The sequence below is a fragment of the Poecilia latipinna genome, unplaced genomic scaffold (assembly GCF_001443285.1).
Source record: "Poecilia latipinna isolate Pla-1442-1.1 unplaced genomic scaffold, P_latipinna-1.0 Scaffold430, whole genome shotgun sequence".
Taxonomy (NCBI): domain Eukaryota; kingdom Metazoa; phylum Chordata; class Actinopteri; order Cyprinodontiformes; family Poeciliidae; genus Poecilia; species Poecilia latipinna.
The window spans coordinates 236,089-262,065 of record NW_015113046.1 but is presented as its reverse complement, the minus strand read 5'-3'; the positions used below and the strand labels follow the sequence as shown (position 1 = coordinate 262,065).

At 40.5% G+C, this 25,977-nt stretch overlaps 1 protein-coding gene across 3 annotated transcripts in view; it reads left to right on the top strand.

Annotated features, from left to right (window-relative positions):
• The first annotated feature begins 1,412 nt into the window (after positions 1-1,412).
• insc (INSC spindle orientation adaptor protein) overlaps positions 1,413-25,977 on the top strand; it is a 69,099-nt gene continuing 44,534 nt past the window's right edge. The window contains exons 1-2 of one of the 3 annotated variants that reach the window (XM_015038127.1): positions 1,413-1,662; positions 25,625-25,716. In XM_015038127.1, coding sequence (XP_014893613.1) covers positions 25,643-25,716 — 74 coding nt within the window. In that variant the 5' untranslated portion in view covers positions 1,413-1,662; positions 25,625-25,642. Of the gene's footprint in view, positions 1,663-14,110; positions 14,189-20,031; positions 20,365-25,624; positions 25,717-25,977 lie in introns of those variants that run through there. The other 2 variants (XM_015038129.1, XM_015038128.1) reach the window with 2 other exon arrangements.

Here is a 25,977-nt window from a genome sequence, read left to right as displayed (position 1 = left end):
TCTATCGATTCAGTATTTTTATCATACAGACATTAGGGTACACCCCGGACAGGTCGCCAGGCAACACAGAGACACACATTCACACCTAGGGGCAATTTGGAGAGGCCAATTAACCTAACATTCATGTCTATATTTTCGCATCCACCTGAATAATGTGCAGTTGCGCCACTGGTTGTATGCTCTATATAGAGATTTTCTTTAGCTTTGATTGTATATCTCACAATTTTGTAACTTATCATTGTTTGTTAAACTCTGAAAGCTGAGAGGCTTTGTTAATATTCTGTCCTAAAATGCGGTTAGATGTGGCTCCTTTTTTTTTTTTGAGCACCTCCCCCTTTTGTGGTCTCTGCACGGCCCTGTTGAAATCTAACTCGAAGTGGAACCAGAACCTCTGATTTGTTTTCTGATTTGTTTCCTTCGCATTACCGTCCAATAATATATGTGCCATCCTGCTCAGTTTATATGAGCTCCTTCTCTCACATTGGCCAGGAAATGAGGTCAGATTTGTGAGGAAATTAGATGTTTACGTTCACATTTACACTGGAGCTAATATTTATTGCCCCCCTCTTACGGCGCACAAGGGTCTTATGTACGCATGGGAGAGTACACGAAGCCGTCCGTGTGACATAACGGCATGGTAATTATTCACTCAAGAGTACGACCATATAAGCTGCATCAGGCCGACGCAGCGGGGTCTTTCATGGAAATTAGAACCAGCCGTCTCTGCCCCGTTTATGCTTTCTTATTTTTCTTCCTCCATTTTTAAAGCCCCCCACTTTTTTCCCCATAAGGTAGTCATTTTCAAGGCTGACGTGAAACCAGACACTCAGGAGCAGCTGTGGTGAAGGTCCAGAAACAACACCGGGCCGGGACCGACATCCTCTTACCTTCCCTCATTCCCCTTTTTTTTTTTCGATCTTCTGGGACTAGCTCCTGGGAAGGAAAACACCCTTTCACCGTGTCAGAACTGGGATTTCTTTCTGCTGCCATGGCAGTTTTTTTTTCTTCTTCATCCAACTCTCTTTTCAGTCCCTCCCTCTCCTTCTCCTTCTCCCCTCCCTTCCCATTGCTGCCACATCTGGAACCCAGCTCCTCGTGTATTTATGTGGTCTGTTTTGTTTCTTTTCTTTCTTTTTTTCCCCCCAAAAGTATTATTTAAAAGTTCTTTACCTAGTCTTGTTGGCAGCTTCTCTCCATCTGATGAAGTCTGCAATTACATCTCACCATAACAGGTCACTCTGCAATTACATGCTCCACCACAGAGTCTTACCCCCACCCCACCACCCTCCTCTGAACTGAACCGCTGCTCATATGGCGGACCGAAATAGAATAGTTTCATGTCTGTTTGGATGGCAGCCCGGCTGAAACTATGCTCCGCTGTGACTGACAGTGGGATGTGGACTTTTTCTCCTTAAGAAAAAAACCTATAAGGCCAGCTGTGCGCTCAGACTCCGTTCAGTTGCACTCCGGCAGCCGTTGGTGGTGGTTGCTCCAGCTGGGGCTCTAAAACAGGAGACAGAGCTAAATAGAGTTTGAGTCAGAGTGGATAAAAGTGAGCAGAGGGAACAGAGGGCCCGGCGAGCGCGCGGACAGAAGCACAAACTCTTGACTATGAACCGCAGCGGGAACACCTTGCCGTTCAGTCTCTAGCCAAGACAATGGGTGAGTTTGGTGAACTTTCAGTTTTGCAGACTGTTGGACTGAGCTGAGTTAAAAGTCGAAGCCTTGTTGATAGCTTGAGTAAAACTTCAGTAGTACGACACCGAATACTCCATCAGGTGCCGTCTGATTTATGAAGCACAGCACAGACAGTCTGGAGCCAGTTGCTATGGTAAACTGTGAAGTGTGACGAGTGTCAGCAATCACACTCTGGTAAATCCTCAGGACAATAACTTAACAGGCAAATTTCTAACCTCATAATAATAACAATACATCAAAGTTATCGAGTGCTTTTTAGGACACTCAAAGATGCTTATGCCAGATTGGTAAACATGCAGAACAGACTAGCCACAACTTCACTAAGAAGTTACTTTAACAAAAAACTAAACATTTATCAATTGCTATTCTTTTGTGAAGTAAACTCCTCCTTCATCTATCACGTTTCTTTGGGGACTTGTCTCGGAAATAAGCCATGCTAATTGCCCAACAATGTCTCTTCTGCAGTCTGAGTTCAGTATCCATGGGAACCGACTGATGAGCTGGTCGATGGGTGGTATTCTCCGCTACTTTTATGACTCTTTTGGTTTTTAGCTTAGACCAGAGGTTAAGTGGCAGACCAACTGATTTCAACACGGAGAGAATGATGCCAGCCGGCGGTACTGCTGACACAAGCCTGTTGGATTCATAAACGTTGCTATGGAGATGTTAAAAAACAGGTGTACATAACACCATGTCTACTTCTAGCGTTTTCAAATCTATCCTGAACGTAGCAGAGTATAGTTGTCTCCTAAACATGTGAACTGTTAGCTGCTTGGCTAACAGCTCTGCTGCCCAGCCTCCCCCTTGAAGCACATCACATTTTGTGTGTCAGCACTTGATTATTTCATTCAGCTGGGCTATCTCCTCACCATTTCCAAGTCGTCTTTAATCTACAACAGATCATGATTATCTCCATCAAAAACCCCCAGAGCATGGAGCCAAAAATAAACCAGTTAAAAAGGCTGTTGTGAATACATCAAAGCAAAACAGTCTCCAATAAAGTGGTATTCTTTTTTAATTATTATTATTAAATGACCAGATATCCATCCAAATGAATTATTGATACCAGACTTATTTCTAGACTCTTCAGCTTCTCTGACTGCTAACTGTTACGTTGGGTTCTCTCTCTGCGTTCGTCGGTGTGTCACAACCTGGCTGATATGTAGTCGGCTCTGCACAGTTTCCATGAGAAATAATTCACAGTTGCCGTTGGTGATGAGAAGTGAGACAGAAATGAGCATGATACATAGGTGCAATTATCTTAAAATAAAGACTGTTTAAGTTTGAAGCTTTTAGAGCTTTAGCCATAGTTGTGCAACGCCTTCAGGAGGCTGAGTCATATTGTATTTTGGAGCGTAAGGAAACTGTCATCAGGATGGCTGCTATTCTGCAAAAGGTCGTGAGTTTAAGTCCTTTCTTTCTAGAGTTTACATTCTCTTTGAAATGCTTCTTACCGTCCACCATGCATCAACATCCCTCTTAAGTGCATCAGCCACTCTACTGTTATTAAAAGCTCATGGCAAACTACATTCATTGATAAAATATGGGAACCAGTAACTATTTGTTATAAATTACTTAAAGGGGCAGCTTTATGTATTTTTCAGCCACATAGTACCATTTTATAGCATAATCAAATAATGATGCTATCTTCATAAAATGCTTTATATATGAAATATGAGTTAGATGAACTCTGAATTTGCAATTTAAAGCCTTTAAGAAGCTCCTGCTCTTTCTGAAGCTCCATCTTCAGGAAGTCATCACAACATGGCTCCCCTATTAACCCTTTAACAACAATTTTACCAACATTGCACAAAGAAGTAGCTCCTATAATGTGTTTAGCAGATGAGCAGTTTCACCAGGTGTTTGCTAATTGCTGCTGTCTAGTCTGAAGGAGCAGAATGGGTGAATAGCGAGGGAGAGCTGCTCTGTGGAGCTCAGAAGCTTGGAAACCACAGCTACTGAGGTGGAGCTTTGTCCTCGAAGGCGGGGCTATGCTCACCCAGGTGTTTTGCTGAGCTGAATGGTTGCCATAGAGATTCAATGATTTCTCAAACATGCATAAAAGAATCAAAGCAACACTCCAGCTATATTTTGTTGAGGGAATAACATAATAATATGATGTAAATCTTGAAAAAAAAAAATCATAATAGCGCCCCTTTAAAGAAAAACAGTTTAAACAGTGTAACACAACTAACCTAACTACAAACTAAACATAAGACTGAGTGTGAAAACTATATAATAACAAGGACATTTGACTCTTATTGGAGTACTTTTTCCCTTAAAGTACTCTAATAAAGTCTGATTCACAGTTAGACATCAATTTCTGACAGCATTCCTGATGAATCTTAATCCAAAGGCAAAGACCTCCAGTTCATTGATATTCCTGGGTTTGTGTGCATCTTGCAACTTTTTAAAAAGCCCCGCCAGAAATTTTCAACAGAGTTCAGGTCAGGTATCTATGAAGGCCACTGTTGTATCTCGGACTTTGGGGTATGACTAGGGATCACTGTCCAGTTTGAGGGTCCAGCGACACCAACGCTCCAGCTTCCTCACAGATGGTATAACTTTTTCTCCCCTGATATCTGACTGAAGAACACAATACTGAAGGCATTGGGGTTTTTTTCAGCATATCCCATACCAGTCAAGTCTCCTGTTTTGGTCGGGAAACTATCGTTTTTTTTTTTACCCCATATCATTATTTTTCCCATAAATATCCTATATTGTGCCGCCCGCTCTCACGGTAGTTTCTCTTCCTCCCTGCTCTTACGGTAGCACCACACGGTGACGTTTTCCGTAATCTCAAGTCCAAACATGACAGGTAGGGCATGTCCTTCAAAAGCTCTTTGGTGACAGTGTTCTGATGATGGCTTCCTCTTCCACCCATGTCCAGGTGTTCCTTTAACTTTACACTAGTGAACTGTTCTTTGAAATTCCTTAAATAATTAGGACCTTGGTTCTCTTTTTATATCCCGGTCCTTGTTTGTAGTAGGTGATTGTCTTTCCTACGACCTTTCTGGACAATTCTGTTGACTTAGCCATGCTTCTAAGATGTAGCAAAATATTTCCATCAAAAGTCCAGTTATTTGAGGTTTTCTATCTCAACCTAAACTGATGCAACTAATGAAGCCCTATTTTTAAGCAGCAGCTCATTAGAGATTACGCTCATATGGGGAACAGATAGATGTATTTGAATGAATTCATTACTTCAGGTTGACGTGCTCACATTATAAATACCTGGTATGAAGAAGTAGTGCTGTCATCCCTTGAGCGTGCCCTCTGTAGTGATTTGAGGGCATCAAATAGCAGATAAACGGCCCCCTCAAGATTTCGCACATTGCTCTCAAGTGGAAAATATTTTATGTTTTTGTTCTGAGTCATGTCGAGGCTGAGCGCCGCGGTAGCAAAAAAAAAAAAAAAGTTTGGAAAGCGGCTGATCTGGTTTGTGTAGGAGTGATGAAAGTTGAGGTGGCATAAAAACAACAAAGATTTCTGGGAGTCTGAAAGTAATAACGGCAACACAGTCGGCATGCATCTTTATGGCGGCCTGTCTGTGTGGCACTGTGGTGTGGGGAAAAGTCTGCGTTTGGCAGCGAGAGACAAATAAAAAGATCAAGACGGACTTGTTAGGAAAAGTTTCCAAATGCGTGATGTTTTTGTAATATATTTTTATAGTCTTTTAATTTCTCTTTGGCTTTTTGTTCGCTGCATAAGAGGGCAGTCAGCCCCACGGCGAACTGCGATCGCAGCCATCTCTGGGGTGCTACAAGTCATGTTGTCACTATGTCATTACATGTCACACAGCAACACAAAGGACCAAACCGAAGATGTACAAGTAGGCCAAAAAAAGAAAAGACATAACATGTGAATCATTTGTCGCCGTTGTTGTTTGTTTCTGTTGTTCCTCAGATCAGTGGTGTGACGGATGGCTCTGAAGCCTCAGAGGAAGAAGGTCCTGACTGAAAAAAAAAACAGCTTAGTCCTTTCATTTGGTTGTGCTTGTGTAGATGTTTGGTGGTTTTCCTCCGAGAGTCCGGAGGCAAGTATTCCTCTAGACGCAGTCGTACTGGCCTTGAACTTGATGTTGTTTTTCTATTGGGATTTTATGGGATAAACTAACGGATGTTAGAGAGCTTTAGTAAACAAACAGAATCATGAAGTTCAGAAGTGGTGAGGTTTCACGCAGGGTTAGTTTATAAAACAACAGTCTAATTCAATTCTCAATCCATCATGCAACAATGGAAGGAGTTTGGTGCGATGGCGAACCGACCCACCTGACCGTTCACCTACCAGGACTTCTGACTGGACAATTATTCTCTGAAGAAGGTGAAGAATGTATTCTAGTTACATGCTATAATTCTATAAAGGTTTTTAGAATTTTTATTTTTTTTTATTTCAAATGTGACGGACAGAGAGACAAAAAAGGAAGAAGAGAAAAGGAGAAAGGTGGGGAAAAGGTTTAAAAGGAAAGGACATGGAAGGAGTGAGAAATAAGCACAGAGAGAACACAGGTTAACACGTTTGAAGCCTCTAAACCTGCAGAAAGAGAGAAAACAAAACCGAGAAACCACAACAACAGGCAACATATACATATTAATAACAGCTATAACATCATTGGAAATTACATGATAATACAAGGTGTATTTTGCATCTTTCTGCTGTTTTTAACCTTTGTCATTTGTGTCCAGTTTGAGGTTTTTCTGTTATGAGATTCTGTTGTACCGGCTAACAATTGGATTATCATGAAAGGTGCAACATCAGAACTCGTAAACTATACTAGACAACAAGTATTACACTCCAAACAGTCATTTGTCATTTGAAGATCTCAAACACTGACAATGACCATGATGATACATACATTCACGATTTATTGTGCTGCCCTGTGACAAAGTATTCAACAGTTTGTAGAGATATATCATAAAAGTCTTTGGGCTGTAAGTGAAAGGTAGTTCAACAATGTATTATTGACTCATTGGGGTTGAATACTAATGCACACCCCACTGTTCTGATGGTAATTTGTGAAAATAAAGCGAAAACTGTATATCACTTTCCTTCTACTCAACAAATTAAAGTGATGCAATTTTTCCTCTCACAGGCCTTCCAAAGAGGCGTTGCATTTTCAAATCAAAAAACATTTTCCTCAACCCAAAGTGCAACTTCAGCATTATGTATTGCTCAATATTCAACTTGTTGCAGCAGTTCAATTCAGTTCAGTTCAGTTCAGTTCAGTTCAGTTCAGTTCAGTTCACACAAGCAAATTACATTCTGCTGTGATCAAAGCCCAGGAGTTTATTTTGTCTAATGACGTATGGCTGACTTGGGTTTAAATCTGACTTTCTTCGCTGCGTTCTCCTCTGCGCCTCCTGGTGCCGAGCCAGGGAGGGCGTGCCACGGTTTAACACGAACCGCCACAGGCAGGTGGGGCCCTGGCTGTGCTTGACGTTCTGTTTAATTAGGTCCTCCATTCACGGGGTGGAGAACACTGGGGTTTCCGCTATAAAACCCTGCCTCTCCGCAGTCTCGCCCCCGCTCTCATTGTCCTGTGACATTAAGAGAGTAAGGAGAGCATTCAATGATGAGCAATGGCTGTCACTGAAGGTGGAATGAGAAGTGTCTGACCACAGCTAAAGCTGGAAACAGGAAGCAGATCATGGTGCCGCAAGTCTGGTTTGGAGAAGTCACTGGCAAACACATTTACTGCCGTGTTAATGGTTTAGTTGGTGTCCTTAACGACAACCTAATTCACCATCGAGGCTCAGGATAGGTATTTTATTCCTTCATCGATTGTTTACACCTGTGGGGTTAGCGGTTAGAGTTTCCAGCTATCATTGGGTGACATGTAGTGTGAAAGGTTGGCTGTCCTGACAGGAAACAAAAACAACCCTGTGAGTTTGTATTTTATTCAAATTAATCAGGTGTGATTAATTCCAAATACGGGTTTATGACCTGAACACCAAACATCATGTCATGGCCGTGGTCATCACCTGGTTAACACTATCCCTACAGTGAAGCATGGTGGCAGGACCATCAGATAGCTGGTGCTATTTTTGGGACAGGGCACTAGGTGACTAGTTTGCATAGATGGTGAGATGACAGCATCCAAATATAAAGATTCTTCAAGAAAATCTGTTCCAAAGCACTTTGCACCATACATCAATTAAGCTAAGCTGATAATAGCTGCCATAGCTATGCAGATGATGTTCAGCTCTACCTTACGATGTCAACAGGTGACTCTGAACCCATCCAAGCCCTGAACAGACACTAAGGACAAATCAATTCATGCAGGTGCCATAACTTTCTCCAGCTGAACAAAAACACAACTGAAGTTGTTATATTAGGACCTAAAAATGGAACAATCTGTAGTCAGTACACAGCTTTGGTTATGACAAATAGAAACCAGTGATCAGGCCCATAATCTGGGTGTGGTGATGGAGTCAGACCTGAACACTCAGAGACACATGAAGACAATTACAAAGTCAGCCTTCTAACACCTGATGAAGATTTCTTGGAGGGAAGGAATAATGTTCCAACAAGATCTAGAGAAACTCATCCAAGTGTTCATCTTTAGTCACATTGATTATTGCAAAAATGTCTTCACAGGTCTCCCTAAAATAAAAAAACCTAAATAAAACCTTTAGCTGCAGCTGATTCAGAACGCAGCTGCTCGCATTCTCACTAGAACCATGAAGATAGAGCACATCACTCGATTCATAAGGACCTTCCACTGGATCCTTGTAGCTCAGAGAATAGATTTTAAAATACTTTTGTTACTTTATGAATCACTGAATGGCTTAGAAACAAATTCAATTAATGTCAATTAATGTTGTTGTTGAGTGGTCTTTCCAGACCACTCAAGTCTTCTGGTTCTAGTCTAGTTTCAAAGATATTTGAATTGTAAGATTAGGAAACATAAACTTCTCAATGAATGTCTTTGAATGGCCCAGCCACGGGTTAATTTAAATGGACTATCTCTGGAAAGACTTAAAAATGTCCATCTACCAACAGTTTGAGAGGATCTGCAATGCTTGTTGAGACTTCCCCGAGAAGGCCTGAGTTATGATTTCTGCCAAAAGAACTTCAAAAAATGTATTAAACGATGGATGTGAGTGTCTATCTCCAGAAATGCATTATTTTTAGATAGAACATTTGGGAAATGGTTTTTATCTTATGGGCTCATCAGATGAAGGTCAGATTGTTCTTTATCATCACATCATACCGTGACGCCATACATTGAAAATTCTGTAATGATGTTTCATTCATCAGTGTAGTGTGTATTTGGTGGTGCTTTACTGATAATGACAACCCCGTGACAGCATCCATGACTCAGTGATGACTCTTCAAAGAAGGAAACCCAATTACAGGAGTGCAGGTATAAATTTTTGTGTGGGTGTGTACCAGTATGGGAGCCACCAAGGAACTGGGAGATTGATCCAAATCAAACTGGTGGAATCTCACCAGCCTTTCTTGTGCTGACTTCTTTCTTTACTCAGTTCTTTTCTTCCTATCTGCATCAACTAATTGCCGGCAGGTCGTGGCGTATTGAGCTCCAGTCTTCTTAATGGTCTTTGATGTGATCGCTGTCTACTGTATTTGCTCCGTAGGCCTTGTTGTGGTTCACTGGGAAGATCACGAGAGGAAATTGGAGCTTCAGTTCTTCTCAGCTTTTGTTTGTTGTGAGATTTCCTCCAAAGACTGAAAGGTCGCCTCTCCCCTCCGCTCCCCCCATCCTTTTGAAAATGTCCATTGAGAGCACCTAATGGAGTTTTAAGGGGCGACTGCTTCTGCTTCCTCCGTGCTTTTCTCATATAGTGTTGTTTTCTGTTGGCTTAACCTTTCATTGTTTTATTTGACTGGAAGCCTCTCTTCCTCATAACTTCATCCACTGTAAGAAAAGAATGAAAAAAAAAGTGTCACTCGACATGTAAAAAATATGAAGTGTTTTTATCTAACGTGCAAAAAACAAAGAAAGCATAATTTGTGGTAACTGTGAAGTAGGAAAAGCAGGTTTAACTCTTTAACCTTCGACACTGTTCAGCAGACATCTTCTGCTAGAAAAAATATACATGGTAACAATGTTCATTCTGATGCTAAACCTTAAAGTTGACTCAGTTGTTGGCAGAGCTGGAGACTGACGAAGTGCAACGCATCTGCGTTCCGTCATGTTTTTCATTGAAGTTGTTATAAATTGCTAGTCAGCTGAAACTAAGAATCTGACTATTGTTAGAGTCGACGACTTCATAGATTTATTTTGGTTTCCAACATGACATCGTTCCAACAAAGGCAAAGGAAATATTTTTAATAACTTCACATAGCCTAATTTCCAAACCAACCCGTCCAACACAATCAACTGACATTACCGTTACTATTCAGTATAATTGCAACATTTTTCCATTTTTTGTTTTATGATAAGGAACTTCAATCCAGTTGGTTTTAAAAGAATCATGAGGTTCCTTGTATATTCTTTAACCTTAAAAAAACTGAGTCACAAATTTTAACCCAAAGTTTGAGTTTTGTCCCATTCACTCCTCTGGGGGAAAAAAAAACTCAGATGTTATAGTGTGTGTGCTTCCTTTGGATTAACAGTAAAGAAAAGCCCAGCAATCTTCATTGTCCCTCTGCAGTTGATGTCCGGCAAAACATGAGCAAAAACACTTGAACTGCTTCATAAAAAGATCCTTTGTTAACGTAAGTCCTTCTGAATATTAAACTCATTACACAGCTGCATACACCAAGCCATTTCTCTGGATATGCTATCTTAAATGAGACTTGGCAGACTGTTTGCCAGGTCTAATTACGCAGAAAACTTTCTCCAGTGTTTGCTTTTTATACCCAAAGAGCAAAGAAAAGCAGAGAAAATGTGTTTTTTAATGCGCCACGTGTGCGCTCGGCCTGCACGTACGGAACATTTCTTGCATACCGTGCTGATATTTACTTATCATGTTGAGTGCATGTGACTCCCATTACTCCTGCGCCTTTAAATCAGTGGTCAGTCAAAGGAAAAGTCCCACCCTGGAGGAAAGATCTGGGCAGGACGTATACCCTCCACCCATGATTCTTAGTGTGTTCCTTTCTCTGCGACTTTAAACCCACACAGACGCAGCCAACCTGACACACTCCCACCTCTTAATGTCAAACAGCTGCAGGGTCGACTTGGGAGGAGCTGCCCTGGTTGTAGAACCCAAGATCATTTCACTCTAAAGCCCATTTCTGAAAACTTGAGCCATCCACTCAAATCAATAATCTCTGGGATCAATGCAGGATTATTCCTTTAAGTCTTAGCAACGCGTGAGCAGCAACTCATACACAGGGCATGTGACATGTCACAGTTACCTGTAAAATGTTGTCAATATTTCACCAAAGTAAAAAAAAAAAAACAACACAATTTCGCAGTTGAGGTGATTCTGTTAAAGGAGAAATAGAAAATCACACATGAATAAGTTTCTTCATGTGACAAGTCTTTTAAAAACTTGCCACACCATCATCTTTCAACTACTTCCTGTTGTTTTCTTCTTCGTGGTTTATGCCAATGGCAACTTCTTTCTGTTTCTGCTAAAATGTAATTAATACACACAAGACTTATGTTAAAAAAACTTCATGAGTATTTGACATTTATATTTTGATATTTTATGAAATAATTTTTTGCTGTAGGAACATACTGCGATTATTTAATACAGATGATTTGACTTTTTGTTAACTTCTCTCTCAAAAACAACTAAAGCAAATACCACGGATAAAATGGCTTGTTCTTAGAAAAATTTACAATTTCTAAATTTGAACGGGTCTTTGAGGTGAAAGGTTCTTAAAGAATTGGTTCCCTTCATAGAGCCGTGAGTCCCGTCTCTACCAGAGATGCAGCAATGACACTACATCAGATAGAAAAAAAAAAAGGTAGCTGTGTAGTAACCACCTAGAGACCATCTGATCTGAGACCACATGCAGGTTTGTGGTCCGCCTGAAATCCGGGGTCAAATGTTGGGTCAAACTTCAAAAGCTCGCCCACGTAACTCACGACATTTCCAGAAAACAACACGTTTCTGCTGAGCCTGCCAACAGTCGAAGTGGGATCCAGTGCCGTCAGTCTGTAACTCCTTTTGCCAGCTGTATTGATAAAACATTTTATCAATAGAGCAACGTGTCATTTTATGTGTGCGCTCCCTTCGGTCTGGAAGAGCCGGAGTGTTTTCACTGACTCTGAAAACTGGTGCAACATAGTTGTTCAGTTGCAGCTTTATGGAGTTTTCCCCTGTGTCGTGTGGTTTTATTGCGATATTACGCTGAGTTTGAGTAGCTCCAGTCAGGCAGCTTGGAGAGTTCAGCACTCTTTCATGGTTCTGTGTATGCACTGCTGTCGCTGTCGTCTCTCAAACCCATCCGCAGAGCCCGGTTATCCTGCTTTGTTGTGGAAGTTGGAGAAAGCTGAACCCCATATTGGGTTCATTAAAAGTGCTACGTGTTTGTTGCAATGGATGTGTGGTGCTTGGCATTATGATCGCTAGAGTGTATAAAAAAAACAACAAAAAAAACAAAGCAAGCCCAGGCATAAGGGTTTTGCTCCACTGTGTTTTTGGTGATGTAATTATGATCATTTTAGATATGAAAGGTTTACACACCCTTGCTAGTTTATTTTGAACCTTAAATTTAAGTTGTCGTCTCATAATAAGTGGACAAAAATAGTCATATACTTTTTCATACTTTCCATTACAACCACTAACAGACCCACATGGAGATGGTGTGTTCAGGCTCACTCACTTTTAGCAGAAAGGTGAACCTCAACAATAGTCTGATGTTTCAACATCAACGAGTTTTCTTCCATTGCTAAGCAGCTTCCCTGCTGAAGGATTTTGTAATTGTCAGTCTTGGCCAGGTCTCTCTTGGAAAAAAAGATTTTTAACCTCATTGATACATACCTGGTTAAATAAAGGTTACATACGTACATACAGAAACATTCCCAAACCATGATGGTGCTACTGTATTTTACATGGAGTGGAAAAAGTTCTGTTTTGGTCTCATATTACCAGAGTGTCTTTATTTCCTGGAGCCAAGTCCCCAACGTTGATTCTGGCAAACTGCTGCTGGTACTTCTTAAGGCTTTCTTTTAGCTACTTTTTCTGAATTCACACCAGCCCTGTTTAGTCCGCTTTAATCAGACTCTAGTTCATTTGCCTAGAAAGTCCTGCTCGTTTGGCGAGGTGTGAACGCACAATTGAACTCTGATGCGAACCAAAAAAGTCCACCTACAAACGTAGGTCTCGGCTCAGTTAAAGTGAAGTCCGGTGCGGTTCGAATGCATAGCTGACGGGAGATCGCTTTAAAAACAGGAAGTAAACTGTAGTGTAGGGCATTCTGGGTAATTATCAGGTGTGAGAACACCCTTAAATTTATGGAGTCCATGACTAATAGTCCTGTCAGCATGTTTTCCAATCTCCTGTCAATTCGGGTGAACAGCCAGGCATTTGTACATGTGTATTTGTAACATTATCCCATTGTGATCGATGGATTGAACAGAGCTCTATAACAGAGATTGGGATGTTGTTCTATAATGTAACCCTATTTGAAGTTTCTCTCTATTCTGAGAGCAAATGGACAGATTTTGATTTTAATCCTGTAGTTAGAGTTGATCTGTCATGTTACATCCATTGTCGTTTGTGGCAGTAACAACAAAGCATGGTTATAGTAGTGCTGTCGGGACTCCACTGCTGCTTCAGAGGAGTAATCTCCTCTTTCCTATACTTGGGTCTCTTAAATCTGACTGCTCTTTTCACTGATTGGATTTTCCTCGGTTTCTTGCCTCGAGGAATGCTCTGTCAGTGAAACTATGCGTATGGTTTGGGTGTGGTTGCAGTCACACCCATCAATCTTGCCATTTTGCACACCACACAGGATTGCAATTTTTCTTCCAAATAACCAACCCCATCTGATATGATTTTTTGTTTTTTAATTTAGTGTTGGACCAAAACTTTAGTAAATGAAAGCTTTATAAAATTTAGTTGAATGTGAGAGGAGGGCTTCACAGAGATGACAGACTATGAAGTTAGCAACATGTGTCACGAGGCTTTGACTGATTATAGTTACATACCCTGTTTTTACCTTACCACAATGTAAGCCTACCTTCAATTACGACTGTCTGACTCGCTGCTCACCATGTGGTGTGTGTGTGTGTGTGTGTGTGTGTGTGTGTGTGTGTTGGCTTCTTTACGAGCTTGGCTTATTCATTATTTAGCAGCTCCTGATGTTTTGCTTGCTTGGGTGTCAGGTGCCTGCTAGGTCCTCTTCACTCCTCCAGACTGGATCTCGTTCTGCTCTGTTTGAGTCCCCCGCCCCAGAGCGACACATTCACTCTGAAACTCTCCAGTTAGTTGTGCGTGTTGTTGGGGTATTTTTTTTTAATGAATTAATTTACTTATTCAGCTAAATGTAGATGAAATTAGGAAACTTCAAAAGCGTTTGGATAATTGTCGTGGTGTAAAACCGGAGACGTTGGACCTCACGTGAGGTAATGCAGCTGCTATCTTATTTTTTCCTATTTGTCTTTTGGAAAATCCGAGTTATGAGTAATCTTTATAGCATGCTATAAAGAAGCAAAAAGATGGTGTGTTCACATTAGCAGACTTGTGGTAAGGCGGTAAAGTTATTTGCGCAGCTGAATGTAATTTTTACTGGCCCGGGGGTTCACTGGGTGCCTCGGGGAACTGCTGTCATTATTCTTGCCTTAAAGGGGCAGTATTATGTAAAATCAACAATGCATCTTCTCAGTGCAGTGCTGGAGAAAACGTTGCTAATAGAGGAGCCATATTGCGATGGCTTCCTGAAAGAGCAGGAGTTTCTTAAAGAGACAGAGGCCTAATTTCAAGGCGTTATATCGCAAAGTAATTTTTCTCAAGCTATATTTTATATAGACAGCATTTTTATAACAACTGAAAGCAACAGTTACTTGATTGTGCTGTAGACACATTGCAGGGGGACATCACATGCGTAAGATCCCGCCCTCCAGGACGAAGCTGGAGGGCGGGATCTTACGATGTTTTCTTTGGTTTTAGCTGTCAAGGTGTCAACATCATGCACTAAATCTTAAATGTACGCGTGATATATAAAAGAAAAGGGACACACTGCTTTGTTACTAATATTGCTACAACTACATAACAAGGTCCAACAGTATCACATTTCACAGGTCAGGAAGAAGTTTTAAAAATAGCAAGAGAGTGAGAAGTAGGCTGGTTACGCTAGCCTGACTTTGACAACCTTACCATGTAGATGTGCTGCAGAATTCAGCACGTTTTGGTTCAATTGGGGAAAAAAATGGCAACCAACGCTGTGTTCAGACAATCCCTGGAAGCATAATACTGTAACAGACTAAATGTTCTTGTTCTTGGTGTGGGAAATGTTTGCGTGTTTATTAGCGTCCCGATACGCTAGTGGAGCTGTTGTCAGACACAGAGAGTGAGAAAAAAGAATGCAGGTGGCTTTGGGTTATTCTTCAATCATTTTTTTTTGAGTTATTTTCCTCTTGCTGTGGCGCAGTGCACTGAACTAATTACACCTACATCTCCAGGTTTCTTTTTGTTAACTGAATTGTTCTACTATGGCAGATCGGCTATGGATGGCGAGTAAAAGAATCGTCTTTTTGCCCTCCAGCGTTGTACACATGCGTAAAATTTCTGTATGTAAACAATAACAGTCATCATGTCTATAAAATGGTACTATGTGCCTGGAAAATACATAATACCGGCCCTTTAAAGTGATACAAGAGCAGTTCCAGCCCACATGCCTTAGTGCAACATTTTGCAGGGTGTCTTAATGCTAAGCCATGAATGAAGCTGTAAGTTTATATATGAATGTGTCCCTGTGTGTGTGTGGGTGCAACTTAACCCCTGTGATCTCATCTGCGTCCACGGGTTGCCTAGAAACGCTATGAAGGCATAGTATTTAACTTCCACATTATGCAAAGGGAAAGAATGCTAGCCGACCCGAACAGACAGCACCGGGTCTGGCCTTACATGGACATTAGTGCAGCCAGGAATTTTTCTAAAAAGGAACAACTTGAGGTTTTCATAAATTCCAATATTCATGCATGCAGAAACTTTAGAAAGTAATTGTGACATGCTAAAAAAAAATCCTCTAATGTCTGGTAAAGTCTTTTAGAATGCTTTTATTATAACTTCTCAAATATCTGATGTCAGCTTGGATAAAGGATGCATGCTTTCCCCCCGCAAATTACACTAAATTACTTTTCCAGGTCTTTTCTAAATATACTTAAAGCCTATTGCTCGGCGTATTGCTTCTTGCAGAACTTGAGAACACTTTGGTTTTCTCTAGGATCAACTTAAGACCATAGCTATTATCAGATAGGGAAGGCATGTGGGGCAGGAGTGGAAGGGAGCGAAAGTGAGGCTGTGCTGTCAGGTAGTCTGCTGAGAGAACATTTTAAGTGCCAATAAACTCTTACTGTGTCTGTGGAGGCCGGAGAAAGAAGGTGAAAGAGATTCAGCTTCTTCGTACTTCAAAACGAGATTTAGAGCCAGTCAGACTAACCTGTATCATCTATTATGTTTTACATTTTTCTCAATACATCAACACAAAACTACAGCTAGAAGAATGTTTCTGCTAGTGTATCCCTCTGCAAACTTTTGATAACCCCTGACCGCTTCATTTTTCATCGAAACAGGCTAAAGGAAACCGTGAAGAATGCTTTGTTGAGTAATGAAAACAGTGTCTTTACTAGAGAGTGAAACTCCTACATATTCACTTCTTTGTCTTTGTTTCTGGCATTAACGATTTGAAATCTGCTTTCGAACAAGAGAGTTCATCAGAGTTGTGGTGTTTACTCACAGAAGCAATAGGAAATCTCATTATGATTCGTTTGAAGTTTTTTAAACTTGTTATAAGTCTAACTTGTCATAACGAGTTTTTTTGTTCCATTGAGATGTAAAAATGTCGCATGTCTCAAACAGATCACAGCTTTTTTTAAAAGGCATTAATGGACTCTGTTTGACTTTCTATCTTCTCATTCTGTTTCTTCTAAGAGACAAAAGTCTCACAAGGACTTGCTGATTTATGACATTCTTGTTTACACGATATATTTATGACATAAATCTCATAACTGGCTCTATATTTTGCTAAAATGAGAAACTTTCTCAATGTGTTGTGTCTCGGTATGACGAGATGTTGCTTCTGAATTTATTTCCTCGTTCTGGCAGTTTCTTTCTGAGCTACGTTGAATTATTGGTGAAACAGGTTGGTCTCCACGAACCATTTCATCTCTGGTCCAACAGATGAACTATTGTATTTCCAATCACGGGAGTTAACAAATGTGAAGTTAGAAATGCGTATGAATAAACATCGCATTGTATTTATAACGTTATGCTGTACTGCTTTATCACTGCAAACCCAAAGAGGCCTTAGCTGATTAAAACAAAACTCTAAAATCTCTACACTTCTATAATCAAATAAGAAATTTTTCTACTGTGAAACTTTTCCAGTCAAAAACTCCACATTCTGAAGAACTGTAAGTGACAAGAGGGTTTGTGTCGCTTTTTTCTTACCTGTATGAATCCACAGTCCATCTCTGGCTGTCATCTTTTCGACATTTCCACTTCCTTTAACTTTTTATTTTTTATTATTTCCCCCCCACCACTTCCCTCTCCAAACTTGGCCTCTTATTGTTTTAAAAATACATGGGGGAAAAAGGAAGAATGCGACGTCTCCGTCCTCCCACACATTTTATTCCTGACATCATAGCGTGGCACGTTGAAACCTGTGACGCCACCGAGGCCCATCATCCTCCCTGAGACGTGTCAGGATGTTGACAATATTTTTCTATCATTAGCCAACCTGAGCTACAGTGCAGCTTTAGCAGAATGTGCTGTTGTGTGTCTTCAGAACGGCAAATTTATGTTTCCATCCGGGATGCTGTGGACACAGAATGGGAGCTGCCCGGGTTTACACTGGGTTCTGGACCCGGTCATTAACAGAACGTGGGAAGATGTCAAGTTTTTTTTGTTTGTTTTTTTTACAGCTGTTATCAGAAACAGCAAATACGCATTTTACTCTTTTGGTCCCTTTAGTCAGATGTGAAAAGAATTTAACGCTTTTAACACTTTATGGTCCTGTTTGGCTTAAACTTGGACGGATTTTGCAATTTATAATGTTAAAAAGGATAGTGAGGTAATAATTATATGGCTAAAATGTGTAATCAGAGAAAAACTATTTCCAACATAATCTCATTACAATGGAAAATGTTAAATACGATACAAAGTATTTATCTTTTTTTTTTTTAATATTTGTCTTTTTTAAAATATGTACAACCACATTCCAGCAGCTTTTACTGAAACGTTTTCTGTCTGTATCCAAATCAGCTTTTATTTAATTTAATGAACGTAGCTAAATATTACCAAGTGTCTTTTGAACAACGGTGACTAAAATCTTGTTTTTATAATCGAGAGTAAATGTCCTCAATCGATCGCTGTATTTCTTCTCATACAGAAAACTTTTACAGGTTTTAGTTGTGCAATAAATAACTTTAATTTGCTTGGTTTTAGTTTACATACACATATATATCTGATTTAGCCTCAAGTGACAAAAAGTTTGGACACCCTTGACTTAAACAGTTTGAATAATCCTACTTTTCCAAAGCAGAAAATCTGTTGTTTTCAATCTCTAAATGTTGATTAGATTCATAGCTCAGCAAAGTATTTACAAACCGCACGAATTTTGGGAAGCCAAGGACACATAAATTCTTGGGTGGCAGCAGGACGGTTGACTCGTAGCGCGGAGGATCAAATTGAGGCTGAGTCCTCTCGGGTTATCCGTGGGTATTTTCCAGGTACTCCTGCATCCATGTCTTCAGCAATGTCTGAAAACATGGATGCTCGGTTAAAAGGAGAGTCATAATTCAGCCCTAGGTGTGAGTGTTAATGGCTGGTTCCTCAGCGTGTTCCTCAGGGTGTTCCCCGCCTCTCGCTCAGCAATCCTTTATTGGACGTAAAGCGGTGCATTCCTTGTAACTTAAAGAATTTTGTGTTACATTAAAGTTCATGTATGTGAGCCGGCTGAAGGTACCAACATGTTGCAAACTTAAAATCCTTGGGTGTTTGGGCTTGATCAATGCTTGTGTCTTTGATAACTTCAAAGTTCTTTATTGTTTGCAGAATCTTGTCATATACAGTTCATTTTTCTGTGTTCATTAGTGTTGGAAAGATCTGACCATTCAGGTTCATTCCTTTGTATTTGGTTTCTAGTATTCTGCTCCCTGTGTGTCACACCAGTCCTGTTTAGTCCACTTATTTGACCTCTAATTTGTTGGGCTAGAAAGTCCGGTTGATTTGGGGAGGAGTGAATACGTAATCGAACTCCGATGCAGATCAAGTAATCAAACTTTGGTCTGCCTAAAAATCTAGATGTCGCTTCGGTTGAAGTAAACTCTGGTGTGTTTGAAACATTAGTTAGCGCAGGAAGGTATCATTGTTTTCCCAGTAAATCAAGGGCTTTTATACGGTTTCTGTCTTGCAAAATCCAAATTAGGCCGGAAGGAAATCACAAAATATGTTTTAGTTTTTGAACCATAATGTTTTAAACCTTGATATAGTTTGATACCAGAAACTTGCCCGTGTCTTGATTTCCACGAGATTTGGTTAGTACACAGTCAAGACCAGGGGAATGTCCCACCAGGATCAACAGTTCATCACAGGGCAAACGCTGAGACAAACATCCAGCACTGCCTCAAAACACCAGCTGTCACTTAAAATAGGTTTTCCATGCCAGTGTTATCTGAGGAATGCTCTGCATTTAGCTGTATTAAGATAGTGGGAGAGTTGTTATGTCTGGACACAAAAAATCATGTACTCTGAAGGTTTTTACAAAATGATTGTAATAAAGTAGTTGTAGCCTTTGTACAGTACATCACTTTGTGAAACAGCATTACATTTTTGATTAGGCTAAGTGTGTATTAGCTGACAAAACCTTACTTTCTGTTTATTTTTAGCTTGAGTCATTCGATTAATCCAGGTTGTTTAGTAATTTTGCTTTCACTTCAAATCTTTTTCCAACACATTCTGAAATAGCAGCAATTCAGTTGCGATGTAGACATTCAACCCGCCGTTTGTCAGTTTTGTGATAAACGAGGGGAAACTTGAGTTGACTCGCCGAGTATTAAAGCTATCGGGCGTTATATGCTGTGTGGCTTTCTCTGTCCAAGCACAAGGCCCCACTTTGAGCTAACCCACTTCATGTGTGGGATGGGAATGCTGACTCCATGGCTCAGCACAACCATCTTCCAGCTTGTTCCCACCCAGGCAATCATACAGTGCCGTTCTCGCTCTCTCTTTGTCCCCACATGACAGCTCTGTGGTGAGACTGCAACCGCTGTCTTCCCCTGTGAATCCAGTCTCCAGCCGAATGAGACGAGGACAGCGTTACTGAGACGCCAGTCCACAGGGTGTCTGCCTTCTATAAAACTCGGCACCCAAAAGCAACTCGCGTAGCAGAGACTTCCCATTAGCCGGAGTGTCAGGTGAACGATGGGACACGTAGCATTTTGAACAAGAGCTCTATCGAAACAAATCCAAACTACGTGAAACATAATAAGGGCCGCTGAAGACTCAGGAATATCACAGCTCTCACTTCATCTTGCACTCCATCACGCTAATTCTTGCTAGCACTGACCTCTAAAAAATGGTGAGTGGTTTTACTTGTTCCTCCTGCTCCACAATGTTTGATTTCTTTGTTCGACTTGAACACAAACCCAAAGCTTTTGGCATGACAGTGAAACAGAACCGGACTACTGTGGTATTTTGTTTTCTGCAAATCAGTTTTTGGATTCATTCGGTGGTTTTAGTCAGAGGTATTCTACTTTACCACAGCTTATATAAGGAAGACTAGACTTTTTTTTCTTCTTTAAATTAAAGTGATATGGTGGGTTTTGTGGAACAGAATTAGCGAAATCAGAGAAAAGCAGGCCTGAGCCTTTCCATTGCCTTCAAATTCCTCTCGAGTAAAATCTCGCTTCATAGACAGTCTCTGGTCTTACACCCGCTTACTTTGATTCCTCCAGTGAAATGTTTGACCGGGCCAATCAGCGAAGAAAAGGAGACGATGTTAATGATAACGTTGATTTTCTGAACTGTTTCTGAATTGTAGTTTGCCACTATTTCTTATTTAAAAAACTGACAAAAGTGATTCACTGTTGGAAAAAAATTACTTAGGTCATTAGGAAGGTGACAAAATATTGAATTAACATCGACAGCAGTCTTCCTTGGCTCAGCATGTCTCTCTTTGCAGTGCAGGATGCTTGTTTACATTGCAGTCAATATCCCATAAGCTTTATGGCATTAAGACCGTACATTGGGTAAATTTTAAAACCTCAATAGAGTCCACGCCATCGCGTCTCAATAGCCGAGCGTCCAGACCTCTGGACGAAGTGAAGCGTAGACCTGAGCGACTGGTTTTTACCAGGTCTTAACTAAACATGTTTGGACTGTTTCTTCCTGGTATTTATGGATTTTTTTAGTAGATCGTAACTTCAAATAATTGGTGAAAAATCTGTCCAATGAATTCAAACATCTAAGAAGAGGTGAAGAATAAGGTAAATGAAGAATCCATTCATATGTTGTGTTGGCAGTTTTGCTACAAATAGTTGAATAATGTATCTTTCGCCAGAGAATCCTGTAGTTCTAAAAAGTAACAAAAATAATTTGAAACATCAATGCTGCACTGTCAGTAAGGACATGCCGGGCGGTATTAGAGTGTTATTGTGATATTTTGTGGTGCTGCTGTGATAATGATAATAATTATGATTTTCAAAAACCACCTCTACTTCTTCTTTATTTATATAACGTAATTGCATTTAATTATATTTCCTAATACACTGATATTTATTGACTCTCGTGGAACAAATAAAGAAGAAAATGGTAAAATTAATATTTCAGATAAGACTGTCGACTGTCATCTTTGTTTGTTTTTTTTCTTAACATAATTAATTGTAATGAATAGAAACAATTATAAATGAGCATTTATTATCATGGTAAGAAGTTTTTCACAATAAATGACAAACAATGCAATAGATGCTCATCTTTAACTGTAAGTGACAGAAACATGGAAACAGTGATGTAAAGACATTTCAGTTCTTTCAGCACATATGCTTCAGTACATCTCAGAACATACCTAGTGATTGCTCCTACATATAAGTCTATGGGTGGTTGTTATTTCACTCAGCATGTGACTCAGACAGAGGTGTCCTTTGTTTGACTTGCCTACAAACCACATGTTCACCAAGGCAACCAAAGGGGGGGAAACCCTCTGGGCAATCTCAGGTTTCAGCCGGGACATAAAAAGAAATGTTTGGGACATTAAAAAAAATACTACTGTTGTTACTGACCACATGGTCAGGAAACTTTCTGTGTTACTTTCATCCCTGGTGAACGAGAGTGCAGCCTGGGCCGTCTGTAGTGGAAGGGAATGTGATCTTGATTTTATTCAAGGTGAAACTTGAGGGTTTTCTGAGTAACATTTGAGCCAGAGGTTTACATGTGTTTATTGCATAAATAAATGATTGTTGTCTTTATTTAAGAGCAACTCAAAACCTCTCATTTTTTCTCGCTTTCTGTGCCAGGTACAGTACACAAATACCCGTTGCCATAGAAACTGACTGACAACAGCTCCACTGATATATCAGCATTTAACACAAAAAACCCTCAAACATTTCCCTCACAAAGAACAGGACGTTCAGTCCATTGCAGTGTTGTGTCTTCAGCCATGGTGTTTATTTTGTGATTATTAAGTGATTGTCTGAACACAGCAGATTAGCCAATTTAAACGTCTGCTGATGAACTGTCAGAGTTGGTGTGTGCGGTCGCCTTATTTATTTTAACTTATCCAAAACAACAAATTCCACTTCACATCTCCATGCTAAGCTTGTCAAAGTCAAGCTAGCATCTGATACCCTTGTAATTTGTTATGAAGTTGTCATAGTTTAGATAATTAATAGCAAAGAATCGCTTTTTCTTTTAACTTGCCTACATTTAAGATTTAGCGTGTTATATTGACAGAATGACAGCTAAAAACAAGATATTCGTTGTCTGCAAGCTTCTTTTTTTTTTTTACCCTCCATCAGGGAGCAACATGTCTACAGGCTCAGATATATACTGTACATAAATATCCCCTAACAAGCTTAGCTCTACCAGGCACTTTTTGTAAGGTCTAAAATCACATTCATGACTGCAAGAATATGTAAATGTTTTACCGGAAGTTTGGAAATCCGAGCAGACAGACGCTGTCCGCACCACATTAAAACGGCTGTAAGAAAATAGAACCAAAACAGAACCATGTGAGGTGGCTCACAACATGGGGGAAAGTGATCACTTTCAGTGTAATGGTCCTTAACGCAGCACTTAGTGACACACTCTAAGTGTCCAGGACTAAATTGCTTGATTGAACAACTCATCTTCATTTATAGGCTAATCAACAGAAGAGCGCTATAATGAGCCGAAGGCGCATGTAATGGAATCTGCTGCGACTCTGACTTGATGGCTTTGACCCTTTCCACAATTACAGGGCCAGTATAATTCATCCACACTTTCATTGCAACAGTTGTAACAGGGAAATTAACCTGCATCCACTCTATGTTTTATTGTATTCTGCTCTGTTATCACGAAACCAAGAGTCATGGATGTCGTGTTTGTTCGTCCCTTCGACAGAAAATGCCTCGGTGTGTCAGTCCTCTGTGGTGCTGGCACAGCTCTGGCATCATTTCTGAATTACTGTGATGCTTTCTCTAAAAATGGCCCCAGAGGAGCTCTGCCAAGACTGCAGTTAAAAGATCTCCCGCCCATTTCCTTTTTCCTCCTCACATCCCTGTGTCTATTCTGTGTGTAGATCCAATCACCCATTCATCCATTCGGGTATTGAATCAACAAAATCACTGACTCGTTTATTCCCTTGTTGTTCATAATTACGTAACTCCGGGAGCTTCAGCACATTCAAAGCAAACAACACGGCACAGGAAGTGACTTATATGTTATCATTTAAGTTTTCAAACCTTTAGAAACCAGTCAGCTGTTCTGTCACGTGACGTTTTGCTACTAAGCCGAACAAAAAGCTGCTCATGTGGGATTGAAGGTTTCATTCCTTTCTCATCTCAAGTGTTTTTGTTGCTTTTCTATTCCTGAAGCCGTACTTGCGTAATCATGTATTTATAAAAACAAATATCTCCCTTACATCATTTTTAAAAAATATCAGAGACACGGGATCGGTTTCAGAAATGTTTTTATCCACACAAATCTCTACAAATACACCACTGAGCTCTGATTTTAACATGTCAAACGCATAGGGGGCAATGTAGCACAAAGCTAACACCTATGTGAGCCAATCAGATAGCTTCAAAACAACCAGGACTTCCTGTTAGGAACATCTGTAAGTGTGGTCTGATGTTTAGGTTGAACAATTGTTAAGGAGCCTATTAGAATATAAAGTTATTAAAACACAAAATGATGTCGATGGTAAAATCAGACCCTGTTCTACGCTTCGCTTCGTCCAAAGGGTCTGTTGATAAACAATTACTAGCCTGAGGCGTACACGCTGTTGAAGTTTTAAATGTTATCCATCACTAACGTTTGGCCGTGACATATGTAGCGCGCCTGTTCAATCCTATGAAGCTCACCGCTAACTGCCTACGCTGTACACAACCATCTTCCACTGCAAAGGGAGAAGTACTGAACCACACGAGGAGGTTTTTTATGTTAATTCAATATTTCCTCCACTGCCTTTGCCAAAACTACAGGCAGGCTATAATTCTTAAACAGTGCAGAAAATCAACATTATCGTTCACAACTTCTCCTTCTGTCCGCTTATTGGGCCAGTTGAAATTCTACTGAAGGAATCCAAGTGAATTTGAGAAAGTCCAGACGGCGAACTGAAGGGAGTTAAAATTGTGTAGGAAGGCAATAGCCATGCTAGAAACGTGCAGGATCACAGCACTCAGTTTTCCAATGTACACACATAAGCGCAAACACAGTTCTCTCAAATGTATCAACTTTTCATAAATAATAGTTTCTGGTGAAATAACAGAGTTTTTTTTGTGGATAAAAGGCCAAAACAATTATAAATTAATTAGTTTTCACAGGTACCTGTCTGGGCCTAAATCCATTGGCAACAGGAAACTTTGTGTCGTCAGAAAAGAACAGGAAAATATCTGAAGTTAAATTTTTGATTGCGTAGGACAATAAAAAGGTCTCATTTGTTCAACTGCCTGCTAATTACGCCTCACGATAAACATAAAGTATGTAGCCACACCTCTGGAAGACATAATTAACTAAAAGGGTTAGAGCACAGCACAGACAGGAGTCTGGAGGGGGTGTGGGGAGGCAAACTGGCTTCTCCCAATTGAAGATGGACTAATCTAAATGGGACACATCAATAAAACAGTGGAATAAAGTTGCGGGCACTTAGAAGCGTCAGCCTCCTTGCTCTGCCTCAAAAAACCCCAGAGAGTCACTGGCTGGCAGCCAGCCAATAAATTAGAAGATAAGAAATATTATTCCACTGGCACACCAGTGGGTTACTTCTATTTAAAAAGGGGAGGCGGGGATGGGGATTATTGATAATGAAATTACTTGGACGGGGGGGGGAAGCTATATGACAAGAATAGAATGCTTGGAGGTAGATCAATAAGGAGATATTGTTGTGGACAACGCTGCAGTGGCAGGAAAACGGCTCAGAGGATGCAGGATATGTAATCAGACAGTGTGTGTGTGTGTGTGTGTGTGTGTGTGTGTGTGTGTGTGTGTGTGCGTGTGTGAGACTCTTTCCTCCCTTCAGTGGATCCAGAATATCATCGACCGCTGACGCAAATTTGAGCTGAAAAGAAAACGCAAAAAACCCCAAAAACAAATCATAAATATTGTGCAATCTTTGTGATTATGATGTATGTGTTGCATTTCAGATGCTGAACTGAAGTAAGATGGCCTCGGAAAGAACGCCGACCCCTCAGAGCAGCTCCAGGCAGAGCAGCTCTCTCTCGTCGTCGCCGATGAGGCAAGTGGCAAGTGTTCGCTCTCAAAAGGCTTTCTTGGAGGAACGCCAGTCGGAGTAGCAGAAAGATAGTTCAGGGTCTTTCGGTGGTTTGGGAAGACCAAAGCAGATTTTCACTGTTTTAGAACAACTCCAGTTGGTGTGAGGTGATCTGTAAGTTTAGAAATCAGGTAATCTGATGTTCTTGTGCTCCCAAACCATTTATGCCTGAGGTTCCCTAGAAACTGGCTCTGATGCACACACATCCTGAGTCACAACTTAGTC